This window comes from Empidonax traillii, unplaced genomic scaffold (genome assembly GCF_003031625.1).
Source record: "Empidonax traillii isolate 1590-97213 ecotype Southwest subspecies unplaced genomic scaffold, ASM303162v1 scaffold38:size1800464, whole genome shotgun sequence".
NCBI classification, from domain to species: domain Eukaryota; kingdom Metazoa; phylum Chordata; class Aves; order Passeriformes; family Tyrannidae; genus Empidonax; species Empidonax traillii.
In genome coordinates this window covers 1,669,664-1,695,863 of record NW_020955231.1, presented here as the reverse complement: position 1 = coordinate 1,695,863, position 26,200 = coordinate 1,669,664, and the positions used below count along the sequence as shown (strand labels likewise).

Here is a 26,200-nt window from a genome sequence, read left to right as displayed (position 1 = left end):
ACTGTAAATTTGTCACTTATCAGTATAATGGTTTTAAAAATAAAGATAATATGCTAGATTGGCTGTAAAGTTCCTCTACATTATGCAACATTTACAACACATTGAAATAATACCTCTTTAAGCAAGGACAAAGGTTTCTTTGATTGGGTGTATAATCAATTTTTCAAAAATAAGTCCCTATATAAGAAAAGGGAACTTTGAGAATGTCATTGAGCATCCCTATAGTATTGTTTTTGAAACTGCTTTGCAGAAGTATTTTCTTACAAGCATTATGGTAACACTCCTGTATTGCATACATCTGGATGAAAACTCTTTTTCTGGACTGTCCTCAATGATATCCAAGAAAATACAAAACTAAATTCCTGATATCTGTTAAAGTAAACAGGTATTTTGCAACAGGCTTCAACAGAGCCAGCATTTTGCTCTGGACCTCTCAACAGATTAGAAGGATACAGTAGAGAGCAGGAGTATGGATCCATTGTGACAGAATGTACAGGCAGCCAGACAGAAGATTCATATTTGGTCATAGAGGATCAGTAGCACAAGTGGAATAAAAGTTTTGCAGAACAATATAAAGAGAAAAGACTGTAGGAGTTTTGGCTACCCGCAGGGGCCCAGGTCTTTGCAGCAAGGACTTTTGGATGTCGGCCTGCTGAGGCAACAGAATGGCATAAACTTGACAGGATTTTGGGTGATAGGTTTGACAATAAAGGTGCATTTTCCTACAGTGGCCAGGGAGAAAATCTGAAAGCTGGTGTCTGCTTTGCAAAATAATGGGAATCACCAACCTCAGAACTTGAATCTTTTTTCCAAAATAAACATGAAATTTTATATATAAGAGGAATGTAATAAGCAAGTTTATTTAGTAATAGAAACTCCAAAATTAAGTTAATGAACAATCTGAAGCATGAAAATCCTCCTCTGCCTACACGTAATTGTTAATCATTCTCTCCTCAGTGTCAGTGTTCATCTAGCAGTAGTATTGGATTTGGACTGCTGCTTTAAAATAAGCAGTTGTTGAGTGTTTAATAAATGTTTGGATTTTAAAAGTGCCAGTAAAATCTGAATTATGTCAAAATACTGCAAGCTTTTTCACTCCCATGCACTGATATACATGTTTATGAAATCATATTAAAATGTTTGGATTCAGCAGTCACATTACATTGAAATACAGTTTTGTAATTTTGTAATATTTTCATTAAGTTCTTATCAATTACCACACTCTTGGCAGTGAACAAAGTTTAAGTATAATGATGTTTATAAACTGCAAAGCAAACAATTCAGGCTGAAATCTTTGGAGTCAAGGCAATGGATCTGAACGTCTGACTCAAATTTTTAAGTGTAAAAATAAAAATGTCAAAAATTAGATTCTATAGCATAAAATAACAAGCCAAAAGATAGAAGTAGTAGTCATTTTTGTCCACAAAACAGCCATAGTAAAGAATACTGATTTATTTTTGCACCACAATGAATTAGCATAATACAACAGAGTAAGTCAGTGGAGTGGGACTGTAGTGAACAGACACAAGGTGGTAACTGCTTAAACCACAATAGTTGTTTTTCAAGTAAATATCTGATTATCCCTACAGTCATTTTTAGACAAACTGAAAATAGAATAAAGATATTCCAGGCATGTGCCCTTGCAGAACTGCTTCACTGCTCTGCAGACTGAAGAGGAAAGACCTGTCACATCAGAAGAGATGCTGGAGCTGAGTAAAGCAGCCCCATCTGCTCCCCAGTAACAACCTGTGCTCCTGAGAAAAGGTGACAGGTGACAGCAGTAGATGACTCTCTTTGCGAGGCGCTCGTTTGACGTGCTCTGTAGAGAGGTGAGCTGCTCACAAGGGTGTCACCAAGAGACTGCCAAGACCTTGTACAGTCCACTGGCTATCTTCTGCTGCTGTTTGCTCATGTGGGCACCTGTGATACAGCTGTGATATAGCTGTGATACAGCTAGGAGCAATCTGGGGAGTACCACGAACTATTACAGAGCCCTGAGAGTGGCATTTAGTGACTCTGGAGCACAAGCAGATTTTTTCATCAGTCCTCCTGGTCGAAGGAGGTGTTTGAAAGGGCCAGTTGAATCTGGCAAATCAGATGGTTACAGAACTGGTGCCACAGCCAGAGGTTTGGCTGCTTTGACCAAGGGACTCACTCTGAGAAACCTGGTCTGCTGGGGGGCTGGTGGGAACCATCTATTAGAGAAGGCGAAGAGCAACTTCAGTCGTGGGCTTGACAAGGGATTGAAGAGGGCCCTAAACTAAAGTTTAGAACAGGGAGTGGAACCTCAATCCATCTCACTCCTACCAGTTTGAAGCCAGTGCCTGAAGAGAGATTGCAGGCCAGCCAGAGAGCACCTGAAGAGCAGCACAAAGGAATTCTGTCCCACCAGATCTCTGTGATGCCAGTAGGATCACAGCCCTGTAAGCATGTGCATGTCTCTAACTCTTCTTGTTTATTCCCCATGTAAAGGCATTAATGTTCAGCCCCCAATGAAACCGACTTTCATTCCAAAGTCGGAATTTTATGTGACTTTTCAGGCTGAGCCACCCGTGCATATATGCAGCCTCTGTAATTTTATCATTATATATTATAGTCATTTATACATTTATACATATCATCATCACCTGGGTACCTTGCAGCACTGAAAACCACCTTCTGGAAATTAAACCCTCTCCTCACCTCACTAATTACTTCACTAAGAAGAGATCAGTAGGAATTGTGGGTGCTCAGGGCGGACAGTTTTTCCAAGCTGAGACTTGAAATGTCACAGCCAGGATCAACATTCATGTCCTCTTGTGAAAACAGGTGAAATCAAAATATTGTTTGTTAAGGGAGATAGATATACATGGAAAGAAATTCCAGACTATGAAATGTTTTACAAAATTATGGAAGTAATACAAATGTTTATGTGAAAGATATTTGGTAATAATATCTTTTCTGAAACATTTTTGTTTACCACTGGTTGTGGCAAAGAAGCTGCATTTCACATAAGAAAATTAAATGGAAATTTGCTCGAAAATAATTACAACGAAACCCCAAACTAATAGACATATTACAGCCTAAAAAGATGTCCAATAAAAAATCACACATACTAATTGTTGATAAATACAGGTGATGTAAAAATGTTTAATTTTAATAATGAAAAAATTAAAAATAATCTAGTATAAGAAACATTGTAACAACTGCATTTTTTTATTTAATTATGTCTTGAAAAGCAGTATGAAATCAACTCCAAGCAACCAGCTAGAGGAGCCTGTATTCCCTCTTTGAATGGAACTAGAAACAGTCAGTAGTTTCTAAGTGTTGTTACACACTTGAATTCTGACTATTAGCAAATAATGATGAACTGGGGTAAATATTTATTTTTTTTTTTTTAGTAGTAACCAAAATGAATGGAGCACTTCCTGGCTTGAGCACATGCTACAGAAGGCAAGCAGCCACCGTGGGGCACCATGCGACAGGTTATAGACGTGAACGTGAGGGTGGGGCCGTGTTCCTGGCTAATGGATACTGAAGCTCAGACATGGCTGAATGCCTAGTCGAGGAACTGTGTTCTCTCAAATATCATTAATACTATTAACCCCTTCTTTGATGTTCCCGACAAGTTCTTTCTGAGCTGCCAGAATTCCATATGCAGCCAATTTATATTACTTGGTACACTGAGTAAATAGGCAGCCAAGTCTACAATCATTAGACAGACTCAGCCAACTGGAAATTGTTTGTGGAGGGAAGTGTTGTTTGACTATTTAGAAAACAGTGTTCATGGTATCACATACCTCATTATTCTATACAGTGATATTAGCACGTCATAGGGTGTTCTTTATTTATTCTATTATTCAGTGGAAATTTTTCATAGGTGAATTCAAGAAAAGTTCTTGGGGTTTAGCATTGACTGAGGATAACATTAGACAATGAGTTCACTGGGTTGGATTGTGACAATATGTTCTACCTGAATCACAACCAAGTTGTTGTGGTTTCTTTAGTAGGGAAAGATTGATTGTAAATGTGTGCAGGTTTCCAGCTGTAGGGTTTAGTTCAGGAATCTGCAAAACATAATTTATATCTGTACCCCATGTCTGTCTTTCTAAATTACATACTGATATGCCTTCCTGTATCCTTATCAATGAAGACTTAGTATTTGCCTTTCTAAGAATAATTTCAGAGCAAAAGGCATTTCCGGGGTTCAGAACAAGGCCATAAAGAACTTCTATATCACCGTTTTCTTCCTTGTCACTAGAAGGTGATCATCGTTTGAAAAGCTCCTGTACCATCCTCCATTCGTAGTTTCTGCTACATGAGACCATCCAAAGTTGACCACAACTTAGTGACTTTATAAAGAACAACACTACTGATGACTCTGGCACTGAACTGGAGCGATACTGAAGGCAAACTTTCAGATACAATCTCTCCAACCAGCATTCTGTATTCTTCATTCCCAAACTTGTCCTTCTGATTAAAAAAATTACTTCCCAGGAATGCACAAATTCTTGTCAAAGGTTTTTAGTTTCAACTGCAAACACCTCTCCTATAGTAGCTAATGTGTCACACATTATCTCTAAAAAGAGCTAGAAAATGAAATTGGCCAACACCAGTTATCTTAGATCCTGTCTGAATGCTACTTGAATCTAGCATTCCATATAATTATTCCAATACAAAACCTGCTAACTTCTGAAAGTAGTTTTGAATAACAACTAAATGTGGGAACAGCGAGCTAAATGGCAAGTAGAGGAATACAGACAACTTAGTTTCATCTTTTTTGCCTTGGTTCATCTTATTGGTTCATGATTTTACCAAAGCATTTTAAAGATAATTAATAGTGTGTGTTATGATCATACTGCACAAAACAGTACTTAGCATTCAGTGGATGACATTAGGCAGAATAAGGAGGATACCTTCAATAACAAATGATCCCCTTGGGTGAAACTGTACCTCTTTGTTCTAGTTTGGTGCCTGCAAACATCTCTGCCTTATGGAATAGTACCCTCTAATCACTTATGTACACTCATTCTAGGATTTTGAAATAAAAAAATATATTTTGATCTCTTCATCTATTGTAGAGAAAAATTATTTTCACTCTGTAAGCAAAATGTTAATCTAATATATACAAGTACGCATGAATATACACAGGTTTCATTGTTGTGCCAAAGAGCATAACAAACAAAATTTCTATTCCAAGAGAGAAAGGAGATGTTTTTTTCCCCCTTATAATCAGTATCCATGTATCTGCTGGTCATGACATAACTATACACTGAGTGTATATGTGGAATTCCATCACCACATTCCAGAAACATTTAAAGAAGTTTCAGACTTTCCTTTCCTCAGATTAATGGCCTGAACTTACTGTTCTTATTTAGAGAGTGGCTGCATTACAATCTGAGAGCATTTGGCACTAAATAGTAATCATTTCACAACCTCTCTTCTTGTATCCTAGATAGATGCACTGGAGAATATATCATAGGAATACTGGCCTCTCACTGAACTACTTCTGGGATCAGCAGAGCTGTAATCAGGTATCACAAACATGAACTGCTTGTCCAGTAATGCTTTTTGCCTTACATCCCATTTCAAAAGCAGTGTAAGAAGCAAAAGCAAAATTAAACAGATTGTATTGAAAGTAGTGTTTTAATTTGGTCTCATCCATTCATAGAACTTGCTAAAGATATAGAAATTCCCAGGGGTTTCAGCCAGACTTTGCCAGCTATTGTTCTTAAGGAAAAGTGGGTTACTGTCACAAGTGACAGTAAATGTTATGCTGCCTTCCTGCTGTCTTCAAACACAAACTTAGGAACAAACCCCAGAATACCTCCACTCTCAGTTTAGAGGTATTTTTAATTATCTTTGGAATTATTTCTTAAAAGGAAACAGGCTACTCAGATACTGGCCTCTTCTCCTTTTTTTTTTTTTTTTTTTTTTTGATTCCCATGAAGATACTCCTGTGAAACACCCTTGGCAGCAAAGATCAGAACAAGAGCATCCCTGCTAAGCTAAATATAGATGACTGGACAAATTCCAATCTGCTTAGAAACCATGATGGAAATAAAACTTTAATTTGTATGTCTACTGGGAATAGGGATGATGTGTGGAAGTTCACTATCAGAAGAAGTGGTTAAGTCCTGTTAGATGTCTTGAGCAGACTTAAAACAAAAAAGGAGATTCCCTGATTTTTCTGGAAGCTTAAGTGATCTCTATTTGGCTCTGATAGCCCAAGCAGTTTATGATCCACTCCATGAGACTCTGTAGTAAAACCAGTTAAAACTTAACAGAAGCATTACAGGTCTTCTCCATTTAGAAAAAAACACCAGGCCTGAACTGTGGTTGCAGTTATGACAGCTTGCTTGTACCACTATCAGCTGAGAAGTAAATAGCTATCTTCACCTTTATGTAAACTTTAAGAGCTACCCACACTTCAGCTTCTGTGGGATAAAAAGGCATTAATGTCAGAGAATAATTGGATTCTACCCATTGCCGGTTCACAGAAGGCTGGAAGGAACATAAGGGGGATCCTAAGCCTCCATCCAGCAGTTCCTTCACTGGGATAAATAGTCTTTCATCTTGTTAACCTTCTTTCATAGTGATCTAGTTACATAAACTTTGCTGCAATTCCATACATGTCATCTGTACACACTACAGATTCAATAGGTGAATGGAATTAATTCAGCTGAAGCTCTCATACTGTCTATTTTGAGTTTAGGAGTCTGAAATACTACTGGTTGTATTATTCACAACCCATAGGTTGTGAATAATTTTCTAAAATGGCTGTTTTCAATAACTATTTAGAATAAAGAAGGAACCATGAATGAGAATTTAATCTCACAAATCTGGAACTGTTCCCTACACCAAAACAACTACCACAGGTTTGCATTTGCATGTTTTCATGAGAAGAATGATCAAGCCTTTTCTTAAAGCAATAGAGCAAAAATTATTTAGGAACCTTGATTAGTTGATCAGAATAACATTTCTACCTGATTTAACAGGAGCATGTTCACATAACACATTATTCCTAGCAAAATGATTCAACAGACCTCTGTTAACTCCACAAACAGCATTATACACACATCTACTTAAATCTAATCTGGTAGCTACAAATGCACCACTATAAATAACTTCCTATCCCCTCCCCACTCATTACCTGGGGAAGGAGCAGCCACAAACTTCTGTGTTGCTTTTCTCCTGCTAGTATGACTATCTGACAATCAGGCAGAATACTTCTGAGGTGCATCAATGCTCAGTTTCTTTTTATCATTAACAGCTTTTTTGCTAATCTGTTGGTATTTGGATCCATGGATTCAAAAAATGAAGAGCAGTATCAGTCCCAGTGGTCACAGGAAAAGGGTCAATAAGTAGTTTTTATTGCACAGTTGGTAAGGTTCATCAGTAGATGTTGGTTTGCCAGTTCCAAAATGTTCTGTTTGGGACATCATAGATGTGAGACTTTTCTATCTAGTTTTAATCCTGCCTGCAGTTCTGTCAGACAGCCTGTCAGATCAGATTTATGACTTCTGTATCAAAAGCTTATTTAGAAAAGAAATAGTTTTATTTTTCTGCTATAAAGGGACCAGAGAAGCGATACTAAAGGGTGGGTGATGTGCCCAGTGTGAGAATTCAGCAAAATGGATATTTTCTGCAACATTTTGGATAAGGCAATATTGAATTTCTCAGTGTCAAAAGAGAGGGCTTTACAGCACTTGAGATGATGAAAGCCTGAATACTTTTTCTTTAAGGATAAATAAAGAAGCTTGTATATTTTCTTCAAAAGCACATGTCAAGACCCATATACAGTGGAAGGGTTGACCAAATCGGATGTGAAACTCGGGGTATGGGCTGGGCATAACAGTGGCAGCACTCCCAGTGACTAAGAAAGGAAAAAGGAGTGAAAAATAGGGAAATAATGGACTTTTGTGGGTTTCATTTTTTTCTATCCACACTGAATTTCAATGACTCATTGCATGAAGTTAGGCAGAGAGACAATCCATGATTTTCATTTTGACATGAAGAGAGAAATCTGCACTGGAGACATCTGTGAGGTATTGCCATAAAGATTGTAGCTGAAAATGCATTTGCAAATGTCATTGCTCAGGAACAAAACATAGGAAGAAAGAGTAAACAAATGCAGTTTTGTGGACTTCTTATAAAAATAATGCAAAAAAAGAATACAAGAGAAATAGAGCTGGAAAAATGGAGAAACAATTAATACGAAGAGCTTACTGAATAATTCCAATGGAACTTTCTTCTGTTTTGCTAGGGTTTTTTACCTTCACTTCCTTATGCCCAGCTCACAGTTGTCCTGCAGCATGCCACAAACTCCCTTTGCCCTGCTCTGAGCACAGCTGCACCCTGCCATAACTAACTAAAATTTTTCAGACTAGGCTATATTAAAAACCATCAAATTCCCTTCTTTCAGTTTGTTGTTTTGGGTGTTTTTTGAATTCCCTTCTTTCAGTTTGTTGTTTTGGGTGTTTTTTGTTTGTGTTTGTTTGTTTGGTTTTTTTCCCCACCAGATAGACCCATCGAAATCTTATCCGCATTGTTTATTGAGTCTGAAGGATTTTGCTGCTCATGAAAGATACACTCACCCCCTTAGACCATCAGTCTCTGCTTTGGTGTACAGTTGCTCCCTGGATTGGCAGGGGCTGAAAGTGACATCAGTCTATGGGGTTTTAGATCTAATGCTCCCGTGTGCGTCAGGTAATCCAATTGAGTTCTTGTAAGTCGACGGACCCAGAGATTTATACTGAGCCACTTCCTAAAAGCTGTCTCTCATTACCTGGTGGGTGAATTGCCAGAGGGAAAAAAAAAAAAAAAAAGGACAGGAGAAAAAAAGAAAAAAAAAAGAAAAAAAAAGAAAGGAAGGAGTGTAAACAGCCTTAGCAGACATGACGTTGCCCTCAACTTCAAACCAGGAGCTGCTAGGCTTGGCTTGCAAGCAAGAAAAGGAACCTCACTGTTTACTTGCTTAGCCACTTGCTGGACCACACAGTGCTTGGTTACGAGATACAAACAAAGCAGTAGAAAGAGAGAAAGGAAGAAAAACAGAGAGAAAGAGAGAAGACAGAAGGAAAGAGAGGGAAAGAGAGAGGAAAAAACCCCAAAAAACAAGTCCAATCAAGTCCTGAATATGTTTAATGTTATATTTAAAACTATTATGGTCTAAACAATCATTATTGGACAAAAATATAGAAGATTTCAGACTATTCTGGATGCGGCATCTGTCCAACTTGTACAGGTAGGTTCTTATGTATTTTTCTTAATCTCATTATCAATTAAATAGCTATTAAATCACTCATCTTTCTGGCTTTGCACAGCAGTATCTAATATTTACCCTGGGTATTTTTTTACATTAAAGCTCATTTCATACGACAGAATTGCACTGATTAAAAATCAGAGTACCTCAGCATATTTTTATTTTCTATTGAAGGCAAAGGAATAGAAGGTGCAAAATTGTTACTGCTCTTACAACAGGGATAAGTCTTCATTTGCATAGCACAGTTCACATGATTCTAGAAAACATGTTTAAGTATATTATTTATTCATGGATTTGTACTAAGTACTATTACTTAGGAAACAGCACTGAACTCCAAACAGCAGAAAGACTACCAATATTTATAACCTGTGACTAAAGACTCTCAGTTAAGAAACTGGTTTCCTAATTTCTTCTGTACTGCTCTCTAATGTGTTTTTAGGCAAGTCCCTATACTGCAGTTTGCAGTTTCTAAAATAAAAGCAGCCTGATTTTATGGAAGTTTTGGCATATGCTTCATAAACATTACTGATTTAGAGATTTTTAGATTGAGATTCTAGAGGAATACCAATAATGAGAATTTACTAATGACATCTAATGTGTATCACTAATGACTGCAAACCACATCATCCTCAATGAAGTGGTGAAAGAAGACCTGAGTCTTTGTCAGGCAATAGAACCAGTTGGCATCAAAATCAGGATCAGAAGCTTTGAATCTCTCTATTCTTCAAGCAAAGGTATAACTGTGGCACTTTCAGAATTCAAGAACTAGCTTTAACTTGTTAGCAGTAAGCAAACCACAGCAACATTGACTACAGTAGGATTAGCTGCTTGAAAAGCTGTGGACAGACTTGGAGAAGACTGGACAGTATAAGCTAAAATCTTAGCTCTTCATCTTTCATTTAGGACTACCTTTTTCTCTGGTACATGAAGAAGCAAATGTAAAAGCCTTTCAGGTTCTTTTACCTGTGTTGTGGTGCTTCCTATTAACCTCAGCATCGGCATATCATTTGGCCCTTCATTCCCTGTTCCTCTGTCTGGGAGGAGGCTGCCTCATTGCACAGAAGTACATAATGCCTTAAAAATGACATAAATCAACAAACATAAAAGACAAATACTACTATGGTGCTTGGGTTCTGCTATTTCTGTCATGGCAGCAGCAGACAGCATGGCTTTGAAGCTTCAATCTTTGAAGTGCTAGTATGTGGATTATGTATTAGATGTATTAGATTCAGTTCTAGGTCACCAGTCTGGTCTACTCATATGTAGAATGAGCTTTTATGAAAGGTGCATGAAAAAAAGAAAAAAAACCCGAAGAACGGCTGTGGCTCTCTATCGTAGACATACTCTAGGAGGTCCTTGGTATTTGGCATCAGCCAAAGGGCAGAGGAGAAAGGGCATATAAACTTAGGAAAAAAAAAGCATAACACCACCTTCGATTGCAGTTATCCAGTGTCATGTTTTTATGCATTTCTACTGAAGGAATATCCATCTGCAAACTGGCTGCAGACAGTGGAATATTCTCCTCTGAAATTCACTGGTAGGTTCCCTTTGAAGTAGAGAGGAAAAAAGAATTTTCTCTACGTAATTTTCTGTTAGTCTGATTCTGTAGGATGCTGGGGTTTTCTACATTTTCTTTGGAATCAATAATACTTTGTGTTTTTGAGGAACAATGTCCATAGAAATTGTAATAAAGTCACGCTTTTTAGCACTCAGCTCATGAAAGTCACTACAGAGAGGCATGTAACCACACTATTCAGGAACCAGATTTCAACTCTTTCTTTCAAAGATTAGACTTCTTGAGAGACTGGCCCAACCCATGTTAAGTTTATGATTTTGTAGCAAAGAAATGTGTCTCTCTGCAGCAATGAAATTTTATCTCCCTTGAGTGCTGAATGCTTTACAATAGTCTGGTTAATTCTCCTATTGATTAAAGTATACGTTTCTAGAAAGGAAATAAAATAAAGAAATTTACATTAGGGAGGGAAAAATTACTGTGTAGTGAAGACTGTATCATTCCAGCTACAATTTCTGGGATGTAATCTTTCTAAGGAAAGTCATTCTTTAGCAACAAGGCAACTCCCTTATTGACTTGTCGGTGTTTACTGATTTGGCTCCACCTGTGTACTTCATTTGAACAGAAGTTTTTAACAGCGTTTTAAGAGTTTATTCCAATTATAAACCCATAATTTAGAGAGTTTAATTTCATACTTAATGAGATTCATCTCTCTGGTATGAGGAATAAGGTGTATTCTCTCCACAATTATAACTGTACACTGTATTGGAGTATAACACTTGTATATGAAATATATATTAATAAATCACGTTATGACTTAAATAATTTTAAACCTGAACTTTCAAAAAATGTGCTCTTTTTGGTCTCTTGCTACTTTCCATATAGCTAAAATTTACTGGTATTTTATGGACAAGCAGCATTGAAATACAGTAATTTGTACTTAAGCAAAGTAACATATCCAGCTTTTTATTCAGTTACTATGCTTATGTATCCAGATAAAACCCATGTTATCATGAATGATAGCATGTGTTAAGAACCATTTGAATATATCAAAGGGTTACTGTATTGGGTCCAACATTCACTATATACAGAAGAAGCTCAGAGTTGGATGTAACATTTAAGACAGTCTAAAGTACATGGTGAGACCACCTATTCTGCCTAAATTCTTTCCCTTTATGTTTCTTTATACTATGCATACATTTATGATTAAGATACTATATTACATTTATTTTCAATACAGTTTTTTCTCTATTTTTCCATAGATTATCAGTAACAGTCATTAGTTTGCTCATAGCAACAGTATTGCCTCAATTCAATTTGAACATTTTAATATATTTTGAGAATTTACTGGGGTTTTCAATTTGAAATGCCATAGATGAATAGTGCCTATAGACCCAATATATTTAGTTGACATTTCTTAGTAAATAATTTCTACACTGCACTTTTTATAACCTTAATTTTTCTTATGGAAGAGTACTGTTCTTCAAAAACAGAACACAACTTGAAGTCTTAAATCAGAACAATCATCAAAACAATATATACAGTCAGGCCCTATTCAAAGCTCACAATTACATCTGATGTGATCATCTTTTCTCTGTAGCCAGTTGCACATTCCAGTTTTGTGGTTTGTTATAAATCAGATGCAAACCAGAAGAAATTTAGGCTTGTCACTGACAGTTTGGCCACAACTTTCACTGATTCTTCAGTATCTCCTGACTACCCAGTCATAGATATTTTGGAGACACACATCTCATAATCTCTATACAGTATTCTAATTTACAGGGTTTGTTTGTTTTTTGTTTGTAATTTGTTTTTAAGAAGTAAAAAATTCAGCAATTCAGCCTTGAGCAACAGAGGATTGTGATCCTCATGTGAAAATTGTTCATTTAAAAATATTTTAATGTAGACACTCTGGAGTGGGGCAAGTTGTTTCAATGATTGCAAACTGTCTGTAGAAACCCAGAATCAGATTAATACATAAATACTGTGGAATAATCTTGTGCCTCTATAAAATGCAAGCCATGTTTTCCCATTTCAATTCAGAAATGATTAGGTACTTCAAATATTTAATCTTTATGCACACTAGGATAATTTTAAATTTCAAAACTGTCTCTACATTCATTTTTAAAACTATATAATTTTTAAGGGCACAAAACAGATCAGTTAAGTATCTTCCTGGAAATATCCCCTACTGAATGCAGAAAGGTGATTCTGGCTCTGGCTCTGGTTCAGGTTCATGCCGAATGCTGTTCCTGCCACCACGACTCAGAGAAGTCAAAGGCAGTGAGATTGATGCTAGGTGCATCATTCCTTCTCCCTTAGTGACTACAGAAATGGTTCTTTCTTTGTTATGTCACATCAATGTACTGCTAGGCAAAGGACAGACTGTTGATAAATTTTGTAAATTTACTTTGGAATTATCACTGATGATTTTGAAACTATAGCTCAACCTAAATGTTGATATTGATCCTGTTTTTAATCCCCCTAATTTTGTATTCTAAATTTGATTTATTATGCAGTCAGTCCTGAGATGTACTGCAAGAGCTTTTCTTTGGGTATTTGGAATACTTGGTATTTAAAAAATCATTTATCTTGCTTTCAGTGAGAGAATATTTGTGCTTTAATTTACTTCTGGTTATCCATGACTTTTCAGTCTCTTTTGATGAAGTTTCCGAACTTTTGTGTCATAAAGATGTAAAGATTCAAATTCATCACTGGGCTACTTTTAAACATAAGGCACTTCAAAGCAATGCATTACTGTAAGTTATTAATCTTTGAAGGGTGGAACCACAGAGGAAAATCAAGAGATAGGATAGCCAGACTGATTTTATCTCAGTCAAAGTCCTCACCTGGATATGATCAGAAATTGCATTACTTGATATGTTAATTAACCCATTGTCCAGGACCTCAGGTCAAGTAAAAGGATGATGACTAAAAATGCATTTTCCTAGTTCCTTTTCACTCTAAAAGTTATTTAAAAATTAGCAAGTCTGTTTTGCTAAGCTATCTTTCTGGACCCCTTTTCAACCCTTAAAATCAGTCTATTAGCCCTCCAATACCCTAGTAAAATGTCACTTCAAGTTCACATATTTCCTGGCATTTGATCAGAAATCTTGAAAGCAGATTTCTTGACATCTTGCAGAAGAGTGCCTGAGGTCCTCTGGCTAATTCCCTTCTTCCAGGAAGTTTTTTTTCCCCCCGTTGCATCTTCCTGCCACTGATACGAGAAGTTTTGCCTTTGGCTATACTGAAGGAGGATTGGGTCCCCTTGGGTTTAGTCATTTATTTACAGAAGGCGCTTTTTGACTATCAGGTAGCACCCAAGTCCTAAAAGGGACTGCTAACATAGCTAAGAAATTGGAGTACAACAGCTGAAAGGGATAGGAGGCTAAGAAAAATACTGTATCTAGAGAAAGATGGCTAAAGACCATCTTTTTATAGACTTGTGTGTAGTTTTATCAGTGTGTCCTTCAATGCCACACTAGAAGAAGCAATTCCTTGTCTCTAAAGTTGTCCTTGAAAGTAACCGATGGATATTCAGGCATTGCAGTTAAATTAATCAAGTTCAGTATTAGCCAACTTCATGTATCTTCAAGTGCAGTGGGTTTACACCAGCTTCCACAGGCTGTTACAAGAACTTTTTCTGGATACAGTGGTGTAAATGGAAAAAAATTACACTCCAAGCCCCTTCTCACTTGCCTGTCAGTACAAGCCTGCACTCCAACCCTTTTAGTGAGGTTAGTGGCTGACGTTAGCAACCTCTCAAACCTGTGAGAGGACCTACTTGAGTGGCCTCTCTCTGGCTCACTCATGTCAAAATCAATTAGTCACCTCTAGTAGAGGGGCTGTGATGGGCATTTATGTCCAAACCATAGATAGGCAATACACCCTTCCCAGACAGAACTTTTTACAAAAACTACGTTTGTTTACACCTTCCAGCAAATTAAAAGTTTCTTACGTTTCCAGCTAGGTATTTTGCAATATACAAGTGGAGTAATGAAGCAGAACTGAAAGGTCAGTCAGATGAAAGACAACTTCTGCAAGAAGACCTTCCAGGCAGTAACAATTGAAAGGCATTTCTGATTAGACAGAAGACTTCCCAGTTCACAGAATGCTTGGTTCCTACCAAGGTTAATCCTTTGTTGTTGTTGTTGCCGTTGTTGTTGTCATTGTTGTTGTCGTTGTTGTGTTCATACAGAAACTTTTTTGCCAAAGTCTTAATTTTCAGTTGTTCTTCAGGGTGCCCAGACGGGGCAAATCTGTTCTCGCTTTATGCCTTTAAAAGTAGACCAGAAACAAACTTGACTCCATATTTTCAAAACCTAAGTTTGATTTCTCCTTCCTCATCATCTTGTTCACTGATGTGTCCTATGATCTCCCTTATCTGTTTTCTTCACTATCATCCAGATAGTGGATTAAGCCTTTCATGCCATGAAACTGATTCTACAGCTGAATCAACTCCCCAGTAAATTCCCTCTGAGAAGCAGGCATGAAAAGGGCTGTCATTTAGTTAGAAATCCAGATGACCCATTCCTCTTTGGGATATTTAATGCACATTACTGTGTTTGATAAGGGAAGGTCAGTTTTCCTACAAAAGTAATAGTTTTTAGCTCTTTTGTTGTCTTTATACAGTAAACAAAACAGCAAAAGATGAAGATTGCCAAAAGCCAAGTTGTTCTTTTACTTTTTACTAAATATGACTGCCAAATCTAATAAAGCCAAATTGCACATAAAGTGACCCTGGCATATGAAATTACTAATGCACAATTATTATTAAGTGTCAAGTTCAGATACAAAGCTGCAGTTCATTAACTTTTATGATAAATTCAATTTCCTTCATTGACTCTAGCTTTCAATGGATGAAAATGTGCACAAATGATAAAACGAAATGTACCAAAATTGAATAATGTAATTTAGAAAGAAATGTGATAAATAGGTGGATGTTGGTGGGAAAATGATGGTTTAGCCTCACCTCAATGTCCCTTTCATATCTATGCAAGAAGAGTAGGGGGAAATCTTTTGACTTGAGAGAGTCCTCATAATGAAAAAAAAAATGCATTACAAAGATTAGAATGGGGAGGATATTTTAGACTAATTTGGATGGCACTATTTTCTTCCATAGAAATCAGCAGAATCCACCTTTGACCTCAAAGCACAAATTGGCACTGGAAGCCCTTTGCTACTTTTTCCAGTCACAAAAACATTAACCTCTATATCCTGGGTAGACTCCAAAGTGGGTGATTACATTTTGCTGCTCTAATTTTTGCCTGCAGGCTCAACCAGACCTAGCATCATTTCCTGATATACAGTATTACTGCAAAAATGTCCGTTTTTGCAAGGTTGCTGTTAACTTTTTCCTTCTCGTCTCCTAATTTATCTGCTTTGTCTCATCAGTTGTATCTTGCATAAAGGTCAAAATTGTTTTGTTCTGGATCACAGCTTTTATTAAATTGAGGGACCATTAATACGGGCACTGCTACAATGATAACAATATCTTTCCATCACTTTTAGTGTCATATAATTTACATAGCATAGCCTGGCTACGAAAGGAAATGAGATGTATTTTTTTCCCCAAGAACTCACAGAGTTACATTTTTGTCAAATATCACACCATGTCGGTCTTTAAAATCAGAAGTGAACAATACAGCCTAAAACTACAGGATATTCCGAGTGTTTAAAAATCAGTTGGCAATTTGCTTGTGAAATAGCACATTGCTTAACTCTACATTACATTAAAGCAATAATTGATTACACTTTAAAGAGATTATGATTTCCGTGGCCATACAGGCTAACACTTTTTGCAAGAAGTTTGCACATCATTGATAGCAGAATTCATTTAATTCAAATTTAGTATTGATCTGAGACATTACTTTTACTCCTAGAAAAAAAAAAACATTCATGACAAAAGTTAAGCATCTCTGATGGGACTGCTGATTTCACTTTAGTTCTGGGAAGTTGTAACACCTGCACTTTAGTAGCTTAAGCTAGTTAGAAATATCAGCACTGAAATAAAACTGGTTAAAGCACTTTCTATCTAAAATGAGGGATGTAGTGCTCCTTCCCCCAGCACAATCTCAAATGAAACAGCACTAAATACAGTCTGGTGGATTATCTATGTAGAGAACCCACAAAGATTTTAGCTCCTGGAAGGTGAATTTATTGCTTAGTCCCAGTACCATAGGGTTAAGTGAAATGCTATCACAGTAATTTATTATTAAGAGAAATGGTGATGGCTTAGATTAAGAAGATTTGTCTGTCTCTTCTAATTAAGGTTAGGTTTGTAAGAAGATTTACTGCCCTTTGAAGCTGCAGAGACTAAAATTAGGACTCTGGTTCCATTTAAAATGTCACTAGGTTGGTTTATAATCTTGTAGTGATTGCAACAAGGGATCATTCTTCATATGTTGTGATTCCTTGTTTGGAAGCTAGTAAGCCAGGACAAGACCCCATGAAGCAAAGTCTGAGTAGCCTGTTAATCAGCAACAAGTTGGTCCTGCAGAACACTGTAATGTTCTTGCAGTGACCCCTTGAAGACTCCGTAACGAATGGGAAGCTGGCAAAGCAATCAGCTGTAAGACACAATGAATTCCATTGCAGGCAGAGCAGCCTTGACACTTGAAGTCACAAATCAGTTTCTAGTTGGCTGGGATTAGGAAATACTTTTCCAGTACATAAAACATGAAATTATAATTCACTACAGAATCCCTTTGTCTAAAGGATCTGATGCTATGTTGCAACTGAGACAAAACAGGGAGAGTGTGTGGACCCACATTCTTTTTCAGTACACCTGGACTTATGTACCTATCAGATAGGACAGTGTGCTGGGAGCCACTACATTGGTACTCAGCAGCTTGAAGAGGGAATCATCTTTTAATTTGGTTTAGTGAAATAAAGCAAGTTTATACGTATATTGGAATGGATGAACTGCAAGTACTGAGTCTCAGATATCTGAGCAAGAAAATCTATCAGTGAATTCAGTAAGAGCCTACAAGCTTTTACTGACCAATCTGCTGAGCAATGAATGAAACCCAATTCCTCTGTTGGACTCTTTATAAACCTTTCTTGTTACAGTGCATCTTTTGCTTTGCCATTCTTTTTTTCCTAGATTAACTCTGTCACGTTTTTATAGAAAAGCATATCCAATTAAGCAGCAAAATCAATCCCCTGCCATTCAAACAACCACTCACAAAGTCTGAACAGCACACATTCATGAAAGATCTTTTGAGTAAAAGCTACTTGCTCCACAGAATCTTGTGACTGGTTTCAAATGATGAGTAAAAGGGCTCAAAAAGATTATTGGAAGTCACTTAGTTCAGTCTCTTTTATTTACTCTTACTCAGATTAGGACAGGGATAAGCAACATCTACCTTCTCTGAACAAAAAAAGCAGGGTGTTTCACTATATATTTCTTCCTATGAGAGAAGAGTACAGTTATAATCACTATGGCTTGTCTTGAGCAATTCAGTCTATTTTAGTGTGTCCAAAACCTGGCATTTACTGCAGCAGGCATGAGCAGTTCCTGTGTGACATTGGCCGAGGTCCTGTGGGCAAAAGGAAGCCCTTTGGAGGAAGAAGAAATATGGGCACTTCTGTACCTGTCCACAATACAACTTCTGGAGGATCTTCACAAAGGTGAGGTGAAAAGTATCTTTTTATGATTCTTATAATTGGAAATGAATTATTGCATTACTTTACTTCTTTTGAGTTTGATTGATTGTTTTTAAGACAAGCATTTGCTGCACTGTGCTTGATGTAATAAATCCTAGATGCTAGACCTTGCGATGGCAAACACTACTTGCTACACCAATATTTCCAGTGTGCTTGGGCACTGATGGGTTAGGCAGGAATGCTCAGTCATGGGCTGGCCAACATGACAGAAGGCCAGGTGTTCTTCATGGAGGCTGAAGTACAAGCTGGCTGCCTGTTTCTAAAACACACAAGCTTCCTAGCGTGTGCTACTCGTACTTGCATACAATACTACAGAAAATGGGGAAGGAGCAAAAGAGACGGCTAGCTGATGATTTTAAGACTTTTAATTTTCTAAAGAAGTAAATGCCTGAATTGTTGCAAATACTAGTAGTCCATCCCTAAGTCTTGAATGTTTGGGTCCTCCGGCTATACAGATCTCCTAGGTGTGTATGAGTTCCAAGCTTAACATTTTACCTATTTTTAGTATTCATTTTCCTGATGTTAAGGTCACCATGCATAAGAACTAAGTAGACCTTTTTTAATATTCAGATTTTAAATGCTAAAACACCAAAGCATCTAGGGCACATTTCTGAGCACTTCTTCAGCAGAGACCTGAATGGTCTCCCTTCTAACACTCTAGACTGAAGAGTGGTTCAACAGCCAACCTTTTATTTTTAAATTACCAATATTTCCTGAAACCCAGTGACTAAATATTGCCATAGTTCATGCAGCTTTTCCTCTTTCTAGAGTAAACATATTGATCTTAGATGTTGTTACTTATTGTTTTTTAATGCGTATTTTAATGAAATCACTTGGATGGCTTTGGTCAAATTCACTTACTGCGTGTATGCAAATTCAGTATTTACAGCAAACTACACATCCTCGTGCTGCCATTCCTGCTTCACACCGCTGGGACCAACCTCAGTGGATCTCTGCAGTGATATTTTTTTCAGAGTATTTAGACATTTGCAAGTAGAATCCAGTCCGTTTCTGAGACACTTTCAAACAGATTTTTTCAGGGAAGACAGAGGGCAAGATGTTTCTCAGGAAGGAGCCCAGACCAGGGACCCACAGGGGTGTCAGCAGGGGCTGTGCCAGCCAGGGCTCTATCCCACAGTATCCAAAGATGATCAGAGTAGGTCTGGGGTTAATAACTGAGAATCCAGCCACCACACAGGTTTGTGGTAACAAGGCAGGTCAGAGGTCAAGGTGGGAAACTGAGTCAGGATCAGGTGTGGTGTCTGACAACCAGAGTCAGACAGCCCAGCGATCACCAGGCAAGGCCACAGGGACAAGGCGAGTCTGAGGTCTGGCTGGGAAGTCAGGCAAGGCATTCTGGGTACATCTTCAGGAAACATCAGTGATTAGTTTGGCTATACAGGTGAGATGCCAGAAATACGATTTTCTGAGTGCAGTGAATTCAACACTAAGGTCTCCCTTATCTACCTCAACATTTTTCAGACCCTGCCATCTGTGTGATTTGCCCATGGTCAGTACTACTGTCTGCTGAAGGCAATTTGTCCTTCCAAAACAATGCATCTCAGACAGAAGCTCTGCCTTTCAGTCCACCAGAACTTCTCCACAGAAGTAAACACCAGCGCTTTGGACTAACAAAGGTGAGGTGTATTATAAAGTAAATCTTGACAGTACCTCATTAAGACAAGCTTGTGGGTTTTAATGCAGCATATCAGGTACCTACTGTCCTACTACATTTCTAATATGACTAATCAAATAAGGCTACAGTTAGAAAGATTTACGTGTTGCATTAGCATGTATGTCAACATCAAAATCAATTTTGAATGTCACTCTTCAAGGTCAGCAGAAATGTATTATTTGCAAAGGCACACAGAAAGGAAGAATATTTCTATGAACACTGTTTCACCAGATATGGTAACTGTAATCCAAGAAGCAGCAGGACTGCAGTATCTATACAATCAGAGAGTGGAAGCACTTCCAGGAAGTCAGAAATACATTCAGCTTTGCTGACAATTTATTTTTATTCTCTCTGACAAATGAGTCTCTCTGGCAAGACAGTAAGATACAACACTCAGATGTCCAAAAGTCTTAAATACTACTCAGACCACATCAGTGTATACTTACCTCAGGCAGTACAAAGTATTTTCAGATTCCCACATAATTGACCATTTAGAGACCAGGCGAAAACATGATGCCGTGGAGTAGGCAGCCCTCAGTCCAGTAATTCTTTTCCTGGATATGACTGCTGGTCAGTTCCACAGGTAGGGGAGAGTTTTAACTGGCAGTGGGAGAACTTCAAAATTAAGAAAGGAGTTCACATTTCTTTCCCTACTTAAGACATAATTGAATAGAGGGCAGCCTGGCTCAGTCCCTCAAGCTGGACATTACCAATTGCATGCTACAAGAGTAACTATTGTACTTTCAGATAAGTTTAGTCTAGTTTTAAAAAACAAATTATCTGTTTGACTTCTACCATTTTGTGACAAAAGCCACAAAAAGAGGGTGTCTCTAGTAGGAGGCTTTTCTATACTTAATATTGACTTCACACAGGGTTCCCTTTTCTGTTTTGACAGATGTTGGTGTATTCCTTAGGAATGACCCTCTATTGGTCAGCAGATTACCAGGTTCCTCCAAATCAGGTCAGTAACACAAACTGTTGTTTTCTTTTATTCTGGTAAGTTCAAAGATTGAGAGGCATAATCTGAAGTCTCGGTAAGAGGGGCTTTGTGTTTTGGACCACTAGAAAGAATTGGAAAGCTTGTGTCAAGATTCAGGCTGCACCAAAAATACCAATTCACCCAAATCAGAAAGTTTAATTGGACCTCATCTTTACTTTCCTTTGGTTTTTTATTTTTTCTTTATTCTTCAAAAACCAGAATTGTTCTCATTAAGATGAATCATACCTCATACCTCAGTTTCAAGAGTGAAGATTATTTATTCCAAGATAATAAGGAACAAGCTACCCAGGGAAGTTGTTGAGTCACCATCTCTGGATGTATCTGCAAGACGTATAGATGTGGCATTTGGGGACATGATTAAGTGGTTGATTTGCCAGTGCTGGGTTTATGATTGATTTGATATTAAAGGTCTTTTCCAACCTAAATTGTTCTATGATTCTATTATTCTAAGATAGGAAGGGCTAAAAGAAAAATATCACGCTGGCATGATTGCAGTGCTGTGCACATTTATGTGCTTTTTCAAAAAGGGGATGCAGAATTAAAACTAAGTAACTGTCTTTATTTTTAAAATTCTACCAGTATCTCTGCTGGCTGAAATTTTTAATTTCTTGCTTACTGGGAATCCTTTCTCAGACTTGTAGCGCACATTTTGCTTCATTTCTATATTGATGCTTTTGGTTGCTTGTTCTTGATTTGAAAAGCACAAGCCTTTAGCAGATTTAACCTCCCTATCATGGGTTCTAAGAGGAAAGGCTTTATGTTCTAAGGCTTTATGTATTTTTTTTATGTTCTAAGAGAAAAGGCTTTATAAGCTAAATGGCCCTAAAATTTAAGTATCTGGTCTCTATAGCAACAGTTATGGGTATAAGTCCTCATCTTTTTGAAGCTAATGCTACCACATATCTTACTTGCAAGGATCTTTGATTCACAGTCTAATTAGCAAAGCTCTGGAGCAAGCTGAACTGTTGTCTGTCACCAAGAATCTCCTAATTGGGCTGATGACCCTCCTTGGAGATGCCAATTCCCTCCAAGGCTATCCTGGATTCCATTAGAGGCTCCATTTAGTGATGTTTGGCTGCTTGTGTGGAATGTTCCTTAAGTCTAAAGGAATTCAGTGCCCATTTTTCACTTGGGGTGAAAGGCTTACAGAAATTCCTGGTCCTAGTTTATACAGGATTTCAACACCCTGGGAGATGTTATTTAACACTTCTTCTATTTTGGCTCAGTCCCTCCAGCTGAGCGACCAACTACACACACTCCTGCTAACACTTTGTGAAGATCTGCCACATAAAAGATTGTCTCCTGAATCAGTTCTGGAAGCATGTGAGGCACATCAGAAGGAATCTGCTTCCTTACCAGCAAATGTCTATGTAAAGAAAATGGTCCAGTTTGCACTGGGAAGTGTCAGTGAGGTAGGTACTACTCTCATACTCTAATAATCTCCATTTCTTTGGTGAGAAAGGTGAGCAGCAACATGGGATACAGTTAAACAATTGGCTGAAATTTATGTTTGTATGGATTAAGGAAGTGAGATTTGTTTCAAAACTTCTAAGCAAGAAATTGAGTGGGCATGTGTACCAGCAAATGAAGCAGTGAAGCTGTCTTAGACATCACGTGTACTCTCCAGGGAAGTGATACAAATTCAGCTTTTGCACTTATATTATCTTAATTTCTTTGGTTAATACTGAAGCAATCATAACCTTTACGGGGACTTCCTATTGGCCAAAGGAATGGACTGTACACAAGAGAAAAAATTTCTCCATTGCCACTCTGGTTTCAGACTTTGTGAAATTCAAAGAGATCACATTTACATCATATTGAGAAATTAATTCATTGTCCTTGAGAGGAGCTGAACATTTGTCGTGCAATCAAACCTGACCACATGAGGTCTTTAATATCTGAGCACCTGAGTCTTTTTCAAAATTTGAAATATCAAAAAGAACATTTTTATTGAAAAGAAGCAAGACAATGGAAGAAAACACACCACAATTTTTTTTCTGTTTTCAACCGGTAGTCATTAACATTCTGAGATGACTTTTCCCCTTGCACTCTTTACTACTTTATTTACTACTGTAACAGAGGGTGTCCCCTCTTAAACTCAGCTAGCATGAGAGCATGAAGCCAACAATACTCAGTCCGGCTTTGTGTTAATCTGAGAAGATGAAGTTGTTTGTACAAAGCAAATCAGCAGCCTCTGACAGCCAGAGGACAAGGATCACTTCAGTATGAGAGTCCAAAGTCCACATATCGAATGACATTGACTTGCAGCATTACTGTCTTCTAGATAGAGCAGGTGGTCACTGAAGACAGCACAGCCTCCCAGCTGAACAGGAGTCATGTGATAAGGAAAAGGCTGCATGAGAAAATATCGGACACCTCACCACTGTCCTCCCAGATGAATTTTCACCAAGGTAAAGAAAGATTTATAAGCTGAACTGTCTAATAAGGATATAGCCAGCCTTTTCTGAGTCTTTCCCAAGCTAGATGAATTGTTTAATTTCATGCTGTAGTGATTACATGTAGTGTTGGATAGGATATTTATTGCTTTACATATAAATTACTTCATAATGGGAGTACTCTGAGGCAAGTCAGCCAGATTTCTTTTCCTTGTTTCCACAAAGGACAATACTCTCAGGGCTGCAAAGCAATGATAACGAATCAGCTTGCACAGATTCGACTCTTAAAACACTTTGCATAAAACCTGTGCATATAAAACACCTCTACTTTCAAAACTGCTTTTGTGCTTTGTATACTCCAGTGTATTTTTGAATGTAGAATTCTGTGAGGTTATCCTGTTGCCATTAAGGAAGATATATTCATCCTTCCTATTTGATTACTCACGCAAAGATTTGTGGTTTCTTTTTGATTTAATTTTTCTATTCAAAAGTTGTTTTATAAATTCACACATGAATTGCTGGAGTGTTTTCAAGACACAAGGCCAAATCCTGGTCACTACAAAAACAAAGCAGTATATATCAACTTAGTATTTCATTTGACTAAGATCAAGATTTTACTACATCTCAGTGTAATTCTCTATCTTTTTTTCTAGTCTCTATATTGTACTGTTCATTTCAGCAGAGATCTCTGACTTTGGGGCAAGGGGAATGTTGGCCCAAGCTATGCAGGCTTTTTTTGGATATGCTCAAGATTAGGCATATGAGCGGTCCAATTCCTATTCAGCAAATCACACATATGTTCCATTAAATCAATTAGAAATCAAGCACATGCTTAAATACATGTGGAACATTTCTATTGGGTATTACTGGTTATAAGAAAAGGAGATTCTTTTTAAAACATACAGACAAAGCACCCCTCAAAATATATTGGCTCACTTACTCAGAAACTGACCTTAGTTTCACATTTGCATAAGCTGGTGGAAATTCTGCTGCTCCCCCTATTAGCCCCAAATTCCTGCCATTTTCCTTTCACTGGTTCTAGTGATTATGTATCTGGTGTGATCTCTGTGTTTTCCAGGAATTTAGGTCATTTGGCTTACACTTGCTGAAGGACTTCAGTGAATTAGGATGTTGATTACACTGAAAATGTGTGAGCAACACTTCGCAAGGCAACCTTCCATCTCTTTCTTTTTTTTAATTTTAATTAAAAATTATCACCCTCAGAGATTCTCTAAAAGGATAAGAGGCGATGGAACCAAAGTAAAGTCAGTGTGCAAGATAAATATGTACTTCCTAATGACTTAGGATGACCTCTTAATGGAATTTCTGCATTTGGCTCTGGTAGGGGATTGTGTCTAGGCATTGTCCATCCTCCATACAGAAAGAATACTTTATAGCAGAAGGTTTTGGGCCTCACAGTACAAGGAATGAGAACTTTGCAGGTTATCTGCACTTTGTAACCTTTCAGTTAAACACGTAGACTAGAGTTAATGTATTAGATTTGTTTTATTTGGAATGGGTGAGAAGAACTTTGAAAACTATTTTTGGTCAGAATAAGATTATGAAAGTAATAGAATGAAGTTATCAAGCTTTCCTCTGTCCTTAAGGAACTAGAGTCAGCATTAGAAGACAGACAGAGAGATAGACAGATGTAGACTATATTAAAATTACTTAAGCCAAATGTTATTTATATTATCGTGCAAATATAATAATTTATAACTGAAGTATGTGATTCACCATATTTCTTTTCTGTTTCCAGACAAAGGGTCCAGATTAATGAATTACAGTCAGTCAACAGAAGATTACAGACAACTCTCTGCAGACTATAGTGACTCTAATAGTATTTCTGAAAGTGCATCTTTGATATTGTCTAATCGAGGACACAGGAGAGGTAAGATTTTTATGAAAGAATTTTTAGGAATTATGTATTGATCCTTTTTGTCCTTTGTTTGAATATGTGGGCCTACCCACATATAGGTATATCAGGTGATAGGTACTCCCATGCAACCTGTGGTTATATAACTTGGTAGGTATATTTGTGCTAAGTCATAGAGAAGAAAGATACTTAGATCAGATTCTTTTTCACTTGTGTCCTAATGTAAAGCTGTACATATATTCCCTGGTTACCATGCAGTACCATCACCTCTTTCTTGCTTTATGCCCCCTTTTCGAGGTGAAGCTGTTCAGCAGATCACAAAGCCTGACGTATGTTTTTAGCACATGGGGTCTTGATACAGGTGAGAAAAGGTTGAGCTACCCCACAAATGCATATGATGGGAAATGTCAAGATGGCAGCACTGAAATCAGTTGAATCTATGAATAATACCTAAGTCTTGAAAGGTAGGGATTAATGTTTCTCCAAACCCATGGAATAAAAAAAAAAAAGGGACTGATTCTGAAATCTAGAGGGGAAAAAACAAAAGCCCCTTTGTTTTCTTTTCATTTTTGTCCTGGAACTATTTTATATTTCCCGCTCAGCGTCTTGTTTTTGTTGTACTAAATGCCATGTTGTTCTTCTGATTTACTTTGTCTGGAGATATCAGAGTTGGAATTTTATCTTCACTTTTAATCCTTTTGTGGTAGGAAGAGCATGAAAGAAACTGTTCAGGAGATAATGCATTCAGTGAAGACACTGTGTTAGACATCATTCAAGTTCCTTTCCAAGCCATGTAAATCATATTGTAGGGGGATACCCTAAAGCAAA

At 37.5% G+C, this 26,200-nt stretch overlaps 1 protein-coding gene across 1 annotated transcript in view; it reads left to right on the top strand.

The window, feature by feature from the left end:
* Positions 1 to 9,112: 9,112 nt before the first annotated feature.
* The window catches only part of FRMPD2 (FERM and PDZ domain containing 2), a 72,101-nt gene continuing 55,013 nt past the window's right edge, over positions 9,113 to 26,200 (top strand). The window contains exons 1-7 of the mRNA XM_027878130.1: positions 9,113 to 9,226; positions 18,261 to 18,389; positions 19,908 to 20,062; positions 20,996 to 21,061; positions 22,327 to 22,512; positions 23,385 to 23,511; positions 25,256 to 25,387. Coding sequence (XP_027733931.1) covers positions 18,266 to 18,389; positions 19,908 to 20,062; positions 20,996 to 21,061; positions 22,327 to 22,512; positions 23,385 to 23,511; positions 25,256 to 25,387 — 790 coding nt within the window. The 5' untranslated portion in view covers positions 9,113 to 9,226; positions 18,261 to 18,265. The remainder of the gene's footprint in view (positions 9,227 to 18,260; positions 18,390 to 19,907; positions 20,063 to 20,995; positions 21,062 to 22,326; positions 22,513 to 23,384; positions 23,512 to 25,255; positions 25,388 to 26,200) is intronic.